This window comes from Pteronotus mesoamericanus, unplaced genomic scaffold (genome assembly GCF_021234165.1).
Source record: "Pteronotus mesoamericanus isolate MK-2021 breed Mesoamerican mustached bat unplaced genomic scaffold, CSHL_Meso_final contig_50, whole genome shotgun sequence".
NCBI lineage: Eukaryota > Metazoa > Chordata > Mammalia > Chiroptera > Mormoopidae > Pteronotus > Pteronotus mesoamericanus.
In genome coordinates this window covers 6,288,630-6,300,687 of record NW_026555186.1, presented here as the reverse complement: position 1 = coordinate 6,300,687, position 12,058 = coordinate 6,288,630, and the positions used below count along the sequence as shown (strand labels likewise).

General features: G+C 43.2%; 1 protein-coding gene across 2 annotated transcripts in view; it reads right to left on the bottom strand.

Moving 5' to 3' along the window:
* The window catches only part of ANKH (ANKH inorganic pyrophosphate transport regulator), a 117,577-nt gene extending 105,926 nt beyond the window's left edge, over nt 1–11,651 (bottom strand). For both annotated transcript variants that reach the window (XM_054578317.1, XM_054578318.1), the window contains exon 1: nt 11,108–11,651. In XM_054578317.1, coding sequence (XP_054434292.1) covers nt 11,108–11,203 — 96 coding nt within the window. In that variant the 5' untranslated portion in view covers nt 11,204–11,651. The remainder of the gene's footprint in view (nt 1–11,107) is intronic.
* Between the last annotated feature and the right edge of the window lie 407 nt (nt 11,652–12,058).

The window sequence follows — 12,058 nt, the reverse complement described above, 5'->3', positions numbered from 1 at the left end:
AGGAGACCAGGTGAAATGGAGGAAACCACGGTCAGGGTGGTAGAAAAGGGAGAACATTTTCTCTATTTCCCTAAATGTCACTAGCTCCGCATGTCCCGAGAACACAGTCAACATCACATCTCCTATGAGACGCTAAGCATGAGCCATCAGTCGGAGGAGTTGGGCTGCTCCAGAGAGGTTCTGGCACAGCTATTCAATTCACCTGTAAAATGGGGAAGGTGACCCCACAGTGCATGCCATGTGCCTAGGGCAGGCCCTGGCACTCAGGAAGGTCAGGAAATTTTTCTCCTCTCCAATGTGTTCACCAGGAAGGTGTGGAAAGTAAACTTCTTGAGCACTACTGAACTCCTCTCTCTCTCTCTCTCTCTCTCTCCCCCCCTCCCTCTCTCTCTTTCTCTCTCTCACACACACACACACACACACACACACACACACACACACACAGAGCATTTTCTCTGCCCTGGAACGTGCAAGGACAGGTATCTTCCAAGATACATATATATGCAAGTAAAAACAACACAATCCTTTTCCTCCCCAAGCTTATAAATACATGTTTGGAGTATGTATTTATTTGGTCCAAAACATGCTGAAACATATTGAAAAGAATGAAAGTCCTGAAAGAGTCTTTTTTAAATTATTACATCATAAAACAACTGAATTGATATCTTGCAGGGCACACTGAGACAACTCTCTCCGCAAGTGCGGTGCCAGAGAGCAGAGGCCTGGAAATGGTACACGGGGATGGAAGTGTGTCCCAAGAGGTTCTAAGGTGTGTACAAAGATTTCTGTACAAAAATATTTCAGAGCATTATTTATAACAGCATGAAACAACAAACAAACACCCCCCCGCCCCCACCCTGCCTCCCCTGCATCTAACCACAGAGATCAGCTAAGTAAATTAAGGTATATCCATGTGAAGGAATGCGAGGAAGCCATTAATCATCACATTTTAGACGAATACTTAAAATCAAGGGAAACTGCCTACACATCAAATGAAAAAAGGTTACAATTTTGTTTCACCATATAGGAATAGGAAACAGATGAGAAGACATGCACTAAAATAAGATACATACTTATGTTTAGGTGGCTGGCTTGCACACCATTCTTATTTTCTTCTAAATGCTCTCATTTATTTTCCTTCTTTTTACAATGAAAACAAAGTACAACTAGAATAAAATAAATGATGTTTTTAAAAAAAGAGGTCCTTTTCAAAAGCTAGAAGCTTTCCCAGTAGCATATGAGTTATTTAAAAAAAAAATTAAATTTGGATAAAATATACATACATTAAAATTGATCATTTTTAACCATTTTAAGTGTCTCTAGTTCAGTGAATTAAGTACATTTACGATATTGTGCAACCATCACCACCATCCTTCTCCAGAACTTCGTCATCCCAAACTGAAACTCTGTATCCACTGAACAGTAACTCTCCATTTTTCCCTCCCCCTAAACCTTAGTAACAGCTATTCCACTTTCTGTCCCTAGGAATTGGACTGTTCCAGATGCCTCATATAAGTGCAAGGATACAACAGCTGTCCTTTGTGCCTGGCTTATGTCACTTAGCATGATGTTTTCAGGGTTCATCTATGCTGTAGCACATATCATAATTTCATTCCTTTTTAGGGATGAATAAATAGTCTATTGCAGGCATAGATCACATTTTGTTTTATGATATTAGCTTTCTATGCAGACTTTAATTTTTAAGCATGCCTGAACTTCAAAATGATTAGTAGTTCACATAATTGAAGGATGTATGGCAATGGAAGAATTAAAATCACCAAATATTACGAACTGAGGAAAAAAGTTATTTTACACAGAAAGTCAAACTTTCCATCTGCCTTAAATCCACTAAAATTCACAATATTGAGGCATATTTTACAAGAAAGAATACAAGCGCTACACAGTAACAAGGAGTGGTCCCAAACTTAGTCATCTGGGACCAAATGCATGTGTGTCATTTTGCATGAGCAATTAAAAAGGCTTGTGACAGCACTGAGAACAGTGGCTGCCCCGGAGCGGGGGCACCAGGGGACCTTCTGGGCTGATGGAAATGCTCCATGCATGTGCTGACTGGGATGCGGAGTTTACACAGGCAGGCGTTTGTTATTTGTCAAAACCCATGGACCTGTAATAAGAACTGTATATTTCACTGTTTGTAAATTCTCCTTTGATTTTAAAGAGGAAAGAAAAACGGGCTCACCAGCCCCCTCCCCTGAAAAAAGGCATGTTAAGCCTAAAGGAAATTAGAGTAAATAAGAATTTTAGAAAAACAAAAGTGGTTCTGCAGTTTAGCTACTGATGCTCGCTGCCACCGTCTGCTTTAGGGTTCTTTGGAGTCTCCACTGTTCCCGGAACAAAGTCCAGTTCCTTTCTCCTGACTGCGGAAACGCTGATTTGTCTGGGGAAGTCTGGTAATCACACACCTGGTGGACTAACTGCGGACAAGTCCTGGAACCTGCCCAAGTTTGGTAAATAGCCCAACAGGTGTGAGGCTAGGTGACCTAAATGTGCGTGGCTCTGCGTGGGAGTAGAAAGCAAGTACACCCTGAAGGCTGGGCTCCAGGTAAGGCAACGCGACCCCTGAATGAAAAGGGAGGGGTAAGAACCAGAACCATCCCAAAGGAAAAACAGGGTCTCAGTGCAGGTGAGGGAACTGCACCTGAAGGGGTGTCCGGAGCAGAGAAGAGACACTTGGACTCCAGCTGGATGCCATGTGTCTTTCTCGTTGCTTCGGCACTTGACTTGGCCAGAATCGCCGAGAGGTGAAAGTTACCCCTTTCCTACTTATGAGGTTATTTGTAATTCTCCTCTGCGCAGCTCGTCTTTCTGAAATGTCAAGTTTAGGCCCCACTTACTGGGAGGCCTCAGTGTTCTAGTCACCGTGCATTTCCTGTCGTGCCATTTAAAGCTCTCAGACCATCAGACAATTTTTTTTTCTTGTAATCTATTTTAGATTCTCCACACTACTATGTCCCTCTATTGAAATGCATGACCCAGTGGCCAGGAGATCTCTGGGTTGTTATGGAGGAACATTCAAGAACATACAACACTTCATGGGCCTAAAAAGCAGCTTTAAAAACAAAACAGCCATACCTAAGCCAAATGGCAAAGTAGAATATGATAGTCAGGGACTCAAATACTTCTGTAGGCTTAATGTTCTATTTTTTTAAAAACTGAGCAGAGATCCAGACAAACTTAGCAATGTAGACTCACTGTCATTTAGTGAAGACAATACCCATAAGTGACCAGCTCTCCCGGCATAAATACTGAAGCAGGGCTACTGAACCCGAAAGCTGCCTGACCCCTACGAGTCCTCCTTGGGTCTCTCACAAAATAAGCCACCTTGACTTCTCACCTGCTAGGGAAATTACAACCACAAAGCCAACTTCTGCCCCTTCTGGGCTCATCTTGCTCTTTAGAAAGTGTCTCATTAACTTACCAGTATACGTTCAGCTTTATAGCCATTCAATTAAAACTAAATGCCTCAACTAGCCTCAGCATCACCTTTCTAGTCATTTTTGCAAGTTCTTATCCAGGGGTTCCCACTTTGGGTTTTACTTTTGTCCCAGCCTTGAGTCAGGGTCCCCGCTGCCAGCCTGGCTCCATACAGGTTGGATGGATGACAGATGATATGCAAACTACAGAAACTGACAGGCCTAGGAAGTGTGCTGGGGACCATGGGCTTGGAGCTGCAAGGGGCTGCCTCTCACCTCCTTATGCTCCAGGATAAGGAGACACACACAGCCCCTCCCCTCGCCTGGAGGCTGGGGACAGAGATGTTGACTCGCGTTAATAAGAGGACTGTAGATTCAAACCAACAAAACCCATCTTTCCAGAAAGGCAATCTTCTAACAGTGCCAATGATGTCAGAGTCATTGAAAGCCTTGCCAGTCTAGTCACATCAAAACACCATAAAAAAAAAAATTTAAAAACCAGCTAGGACCTGTGAGCTCACAAACCAAAAGGTACTCTCTCAACTAGAAGCAAAGTTGGTCCATCTGTCCCTGGGACCCCGTGGAATTTCCTGAACCAGATGTACAGGCTGTTTCTGAATAACTCTTTATGTAGGGGAATAAATACCTTCTTTGCCCTGACAAATAATCAAGTTATCCCCCTCCCCAGGATGGACTATGAAAGCACTTTCAGCCTGAAGGAGCAACCATATAGCAGAACCAGAAAGTTCTGACGCAAAGGTCTTCTAGTTGACAGAGATAACGGCTGTCTTTGTCATTTTAAGCTCATTTGTTCTCAGCACCATGAATGGCATTTGGTTGTTGGAATAGCAGTTAAATGATTTCAAAATCATGGAAACAACAAAAACAAAAAAGAAAATCTGGGTTTGTATGGCTAGATATGAAGTTTGTTTATTTACCTATCTTGTAACTATCTTCACCTTCTCAGATGGGTGCTGCCCACTTTGAGGACAAGACCATTTAGAGAGAAGGAAGCAGGGGCCTGCAACCTCCAGATGAGAACTGTCTTGCCTAAACAGCTTGTCATGACTCCACTCTTACTGCTCTACCGCAATTACCGAGCACCTCGCCATATGTTATCATAAACTGCGCTGTGCAATTAGACATTTTGCTCCGTGATGCTGATTGCACAGGTACTTCATATATATTTTTTTTCACCAAGACCCTGGCAACTTGAGGGCAGGGGCTGTGTCAAATGTGGCAACACTTCCCTTGTGCTAAGGTCACGTCACTGACATTCATTCTAGAATCTCTCGAGAACAGAATCAAAACCGGCGCAGGGCAAGAAAGCAAGTACCACAAGCATGTATGCGTTTTGCCAAAGGAGGCCTCCAAAAATTATTTACTCTTCATTTTTCATGAAATTCTAATAAACTTTAGTTCCTTAGAGCAGATCCAAAGCAGAAAATAAAAAAGCAAGTACTCAACATGCATTAGCTGTTCTTATTGCTTATTGTTTTTATTGCATTGGTTGGTGCCAAACTCTTAGTTAAGTATTTTGAGTATCACCTGCCAGTGGATATTTGTGATTGTCCAGCGCAAGAATGGACATTCACGAGCCACCAATAACATTTTGCATATTATGTTTATTCAATAATGTAGAGAAATGTACAATACAGATTTCAAGCAACAATCATTTTTGTACTAAAAAACTAAAAGAAAAACCAATAATTTTAATTTTGAAGGATAAGCTTCAGTTATCATATAGGTAGCTCATATACAGATGACACTGTGTAAAACGGTTTTCTGTATTTCTAATTCATCTCCACAGCAACTAACAGAGGCACAGATGTTTAAAAAAAAATGCCAGATCAATATTTTTTTTAAAATGAAGACATCCAAATCACTTTGGTATGTTATACCAGCAGTTTAATGCGGCTGACTTATTTCAACACACACAGGCCATTAAAAGAATGATTTTCCATACGTGGTCTCCTGTCTCCCCCCAGCTCCCCAACATAACCTGCCCCACGGCCTCAAACCGACAGGGAGAGCAAAATGGCATGGAGACCCAATTATTTACACTAATATGACACTGAGCTTGTCATATCTATAAAGGATGACAGTAGCACAAATGATATTATACTACTACACTTTAAAAACTGCTTTTAAAGAACTGGATGTTATTACTAGAAAGAGATTTAGATAATGTCTTGATGTATGATGTATTTTAATCTCTTTGAAGGACATGCTTGGAAAGAAGTATCCTGACAAAGTAGTAGTTAGGCAGGTCATCAAACCACCTCAATAAAGAAATGAGCAATCAAACTAACCACAGGATTATACTGTCATGGCTCTAGGAACAAGCTGCTCTCCCAAGTACGTTGAAAGAGAGATCCTTTGGAGGTAGATGTTCACCTGAAGAGAACTGGGAAACATGGTGGAGTCAGGATCAGCTGGACTGCGGAGGTCACTCTGTCCTTAAGTAAACATGGACTGCCAGAAAAGAGTGACCTCATCTTCTATGTATGAATGAGAAACTGAAATAGGCACCAAGTTATGCCAGGCAGAAAGCCCAAGTTAGTCAGAGGAAACGTATTATCTACTTATTACAAAAAGATGCTCACTGAAATTTTACATTGAAAAATAAGCAAACAAAACCAAAAAATTCTCAACATTTAACCAACAGGGAATATACAGCAAAGGAAATTGCAGTATGCTCATATAATCAAATATTATGCTATTTAAAATCATACTTAAACACTTTTAAATGCTTTTGAGATATATATAGAGAGAGATAAAGAGAGAGAGAGAGAGAAAGGGAGAGAGAGAGAGAATATAAAAGAGAGAGAGAGAAAGATATCCTTAATTACACTGGAAAAAAATAGGGAGGAGATAAAAATGTTAAAGGAGTTTTTTCTCTTCAGAGCAGAATTATCAGTATTTTCCCCTCTATGTTTAATACTTAGTCTAACTTTAAATAGTTAGCATATATTATTTGTTTAGTTAGAAAAAAACATTATTTTGAAATTTATTCCATTAGTATAAAATAGATTGGAAGGGAAAATGTCTCTCCCTCACAGCTATTTAAAAATTTAGCTTGGAGTTTACATTTCTGTATTTAAGTACTTTGGAAAGTAAAACACACAATGGACACTTTTATTATTAAGGCAAGCTCTGTCTCTCCTATGACCTGGTGACCTTGGGTGAAGAATCCCTTCATAATAGTGGCCAGCGCCATCCATTCACCCCTTCTAATTCCTGTACCTCCTAGCTTAATGGAGAACTTGTGTGTGTGTGTGTGTGTGTGTGTGTGTGTGTGTGTGTGTGTGGTGTGGTGGTGGTGGTGGTGGTGGTGGGGGTGGTGTGTGCGTGTGGGGGGTGTTTCTCTATTTAGTAGATAGGAAGAACATTTATTACGTTACTTTTCCTGGGCTTCTCTCCCCTCCCCCCATTTGGTGGTATTAATAATTGCAGGACCTCTTTGTGCACTGTGGAAGCCTAACAGTAGTAGATTTCCTAAGTTAGAAAAATCTTTCCTAAGTTAGAAAGGGGGACGAGGAAAACATTTTAACATTCCTATTATACATCTTACTGGTATAACTTTAACAACCCATATGCAAAAGCCTTCATTCACAGGTAAACATCTAGGGTCACTGAATTGCCATATTGGACCCAATCAAGACCAGGGAGTCACACAGAACAATCTGAAATACCTAAAGATACCATCTGAGGGTAAAAGACTGCATTACCTGGCACTAGACAGAACACATTTCTTCTCAAGTGAGAACAAGGTCAACTTTCTTTTACCTTTCAAAGTTAGAGCTAATGCTTTAAGTGTGATTTGGTACCTTTTAAAGTTCACTGCTTTATTCTACATAATTTGGTGAACTTGGCTTTTAAGGTAGTCAGGGACTTAGCACCAAGTTTAGTTTTAAGCAGAAACAACATCCTTTGAACATGGTAAAACCAAATGTACATTTGCAAATACTTTTGAAGAAATATATTGTACAAAATGTATCAGCCTCCTCCATCTTTCCTTAGCAGTCTGTATGGCTCTAATGCTAAAGACTAAGTGATTTTGGAACACTTTTATTGTGAAGTACCTGTTGTTTCTTATCTTTTTTCCTCCCCTTGACCAAAGTCTATGCCAACCTTGTCAAAATAAGATACAATGTGGAATTAATTAATTACTAGGATGATTTGGCTCTTTTTACATGAACTTCTTGGTCACAATCTTTCTTTCCTGGGAGCCCTTGTTACCATTGCCCTATACTTGTTGAATCTTTACAATTCAAAATGTGATAGCTAAGATTAAATTTAAACCCAGGCTAGGAATCTGAAAAGCTCAAAGGATACATTTCTAAGGACTCCCGGGCAGGTTTCCGTGAGTGAGCGTGACTGGAGCAGGCAGGGAGCAGACCGGCCAAGGCCCAGGCAGATGTGGGCATGAACTCGGCTCTGCCCCGTACTGCCTGTGTGATCTCGGACATGTCACTTAACATGCCTAGGCCGCTCATTCTTTCCTGGTACATAACTTGTATTGAGGTGTTATAAGCACATATAAAGTGCTCAAAGAATGGAAGTAATTAATACTTTTGACTATCAATCTGTAAAAATAGACACAAAATAATAACTCTAGATATACTGCAATTATCCTAAAGTGTTCTATGCATTTACAGGATTCTACAAATATTATTTTATGTTTTGCAATAAAGGATATATTCTCATTCTTTTCAATGCTACCCATGTTTAATATTATAAAGCAGGCCATTCTATTTTCCATATAGCTTTTCTTTTTCCAATGTAGAATTCAACCCTCCTTCCCTTCTTAAATGACTACTACCATGAAAACTGAAAAATGTGATCCCAGATTTTGCTGGTATTGTTAGAATAAATACTCCATAATAGTTGGGTTCCTCCCTGACTAAGCTATGAAATTACAGGGAAATCTACATACAAGAGATAATGTTCATGGAGAATATCAGGAGGCTCTGGATGGACTGTTACAGGTTTCCTCATACCCCCTCTCCGACATACATTAATAGCTGAGATAACTAATGTCTAATTCCTATATACAATCACATATGTGCTGCTTATTCTAATTTCAGGGGAATCTTTTATATAGCTGGGTTATTTCCATTTTAAAAGTTCTGTCTATCTTTTCAACAGAAACCTCAAGCTGAGATGTTTATAATCATAGAAAACCCTCCTCTAAGATTCATTTAAAAGCATTTTACTATCCTTTTGTTCTGGACAAGTCAGAGACTTAAAAGCTAATGAGATGTTTTATTTTTTAATTTTGCATTTCTTGATTCTCTCAAAAGCATGAGCCAGGGGTTGTTTTGACCTTTACACTCCCATGTCATGTCCCTACTTTAGGATTAATAAATTACTGAAATATGAAATCAGTGTTCATTCAGGGCAAGGTGTCATATACATGCTCACTCTGATAGAATGATAGAGATCTGTGTATGTTCATCTGTCTAGAACTTGATAAAAACTCACATCAAGAGCTGCCTATTTTCAAAAGTCTAACATAGACCTACTTTTGCAAATAGGCTCATTCTCTTTGTCTTTATTGTGCTTTGAAGCAGTTGGGGTAAATGCTCTTATATGCATTACCCACATATGACCAGGTCATCTCTTAGTTCACAAGTTCCATTCTTCTTATCCTGTACATTTTGCAAAACAATTATCATCTGATATTAGAAGGCAAAGCAAGGTTTTGGGAACCTAACAATTTCTTCTCCCATCTCTCCTCTATCCCAACTCTGATAAAATATCTCCACCTCCAGGCAGCCTTTAACCTCAAAATACGCGGGCATTTAAGGGATAAAGGACCTCAAAAAACAGTTGTTGATAAAACTTGCTTCTGTGCAAAAAGATAACTGTTCTAGTACTTTTCTTATGTCAGCTGTGATAATGAGGTTAGCAATGTTGTAAAGATGAGTTTGAATTAGTAGAACCACTATGATAAATCATCTGTATAGTTGTCACTTATGTCTAGCCACCCTTTTGTAACCTCAGAAAACCCTTTCTCTTACCCTAAACTCAAATCCTTAGTTACATCAGCATTGTATTAAATCAAGGCAAATGTGAGCCAATACTATAGTATGCTTCAGGTCATTTAACTATGATGAAGAATGCTCTTGTTTCCTCCAGTTTCCCTACATAATTCCTCCCCCCTCCCCCCTCCCCCACACTACAGTTCAGGGAGAAGTGACTAGGTGAGCAGGCTGGGCCAACAACCTTTGGAGCAGCTCCAAGAAGATAAGTCTTAACACAGTAAAAGGTTCAGGTGAACACACAACACTTGACTCATTTAATATGCAAGGTAGTGAATTCAGGTCTAAAAAATCTTTCTACAGATTATAGGAAATGCCCCAAATCACCAGGTAATTATGAAAGAAGGTAAGGTGGGCAGGAAGGAGGTGCGGCAGCAGAGAAGCCCTTGGGGGTGGGTAACTGGCAAGTCACAGTGTCAACAGAATAGATATAATAGTTAAGAGAAATTAGCTGGCTTTTAGACAAAGGTCTCTAAAGACTGCACTACATTGTGGACACTTATCTGCAATAAAATACAAAGTTAAAGTAGCTTACAATGTAGTTTACAATGTCACTAAGTCTCAGGGAGCTTACAGAGTTGCAATCAATCAGAAGTTCTGAGCAAAGAGACAAATCCAAGCAGATATTCACCAAAAGGAGATGTTAAATGAACCCCCTTCTGAAAAACGGTTCGTTTTTTCTTAAAACTAAAAGTGCATTAAAATAGGTGCATCTTTTACAGAGATAACCCTTTAAGTCTCTTGACTTAAAGAAAAAGAACATAAATAAGGTGCTACACCACCAGGAGCCTTGCTCATTACACACTCTGGCCACTTCCAACAACGTGCATCAAGGTGGCATGCGACAGCCCACCCCTCTTCCTGGCCTTAAAATGCAACTGTTCCCCCTGGGGCCCTGCGGAAAAAAAAAACAAACCAAAAAACAAAACGGTCCCCACAGGCCAAGTGCAGAGCACCAATACCCCGATGCTGGGGAGTCTGCAGCGCCAGTTTTGCAATGACGCCACATGGAGATCAATGGGGAAAAACATAAAAAGAAACAAGGACGAGAAGGCAACAAAAAATGCACGCCTCTTTTTAGGGGTCCAAGAGAAAACAACCCCCAAATCCCAAACCAGAGATGGCCAACGGTCGCTTATCAGGACACACCGGGGACTAATCCATACCTGGGCTGAAAACAAATTAGAAGTACCTGCGAAATCAACTGGGACACATTTTAATAAAAAATCTCCCCATCATCACCATCACCATCACCATCAAGCCGGGAAAAATAAAAAGCCAGCACCTGAACTATCAGAAACTACACTTTAAGACCTGAGGTTTACATAACCACAAATTACATAATATTCCTGCTGTGCACTGAAAACCCTTCTATAGGTGAAGCGCCAAACCCCCTACGTGTTTTAACATTTTCCAGAGAGCTGGAAAACTCTGCTGAATAACTGGCGGGGGAGGAAGGAAAGAGAGTGCTGGAAAAGTCATCCTTGACAGGCTGCAAACCCAACGAAATGTTGCAGGATAAAGACGAACTCGGAGCAGGTGACTCCCTTCTGCCCCCATCCCACCACGCCGGGGCGTCCAAGGCCGAGGCAGAGTGAGCGGGGCGCGGGCCACGGCGGCGCTTACCTGCTCTCCGAAGTCGATGGCTATGTTGGTGATGCCCAGGGGCACCAGGAACCGGATCAGGGGCCAGTAGTGCGTGAGCGCCGGGAATTTCACCATAGTCCCCACCGTGGGCTGACCCCACACACATCTGCCGCCACGAGGGGACTCTGCCGGGAAGCGCGGGGCGGGTGGGCCGAGTGGGCAGGGGTGCGGGCGGACGCAGGCCGGCTCCGGCGGGGCCTCGGGGCGGCGGCGGCGACGGCGGCGCCCTCTTCCAAGCGCGGCGGCTCTAGCAGGAGATCCGCAAGCTCAAGTCCATCCCTGCTGCCCTCCCACACAACAAAGATCTGCCGGGAAAAAAAAGAGGAGGGACGGTGGCGGCGGCGGCGGTGGCGGCGGCAGAAGGTTCTGCTGACAGCGGCTCCATTATAAGCGCTCTGGAGCCCGGAAATAAATAAATAACCGCACGCACGAGGCGCCGCCGCCGCCACCACCGCCGCCACTGCGCGGAGGAAATCGGGGCGGGCGGGGAGGCGCGGACACCGCCGGCAGCCCCGGGGCGGGAGGGCGGTGGGCAGGGGAGGAGGCCGGGCGGGGGGCGGGCGACTCCCTCCTTCCCTCCGCCGCCGCCTGCGCTCGGCTCGGCCACGGGGGGCGCTGCGCACGCACAGGCCGCGGGGCCGCCGCCTCCCGGGCCGCCCGCCAGCGCCACCGCCTCCGCGGCTCCCGGGGCGCGCGGGGTGGGACTCGTCGCGCTGCCCGGCTGGCCGAGGGGCGGTGGCGCGCGGCCCGGAGCCTCAGGGCGCGGCGGGGGGAGCCTGAGGGGCCAGGGCACCGGGTGATCGGGAGGCCCCGAGGGCGGTAGGGCTCTGTAGCCTGGCCCGGGGCTGGGGTCCCAGCGCTGTCCCGGGAGGGGCCGTAGAGTGTGAAAGACTGGTAGAGGGGGCAGGCGACGGGAACGCAGTCGTGAGG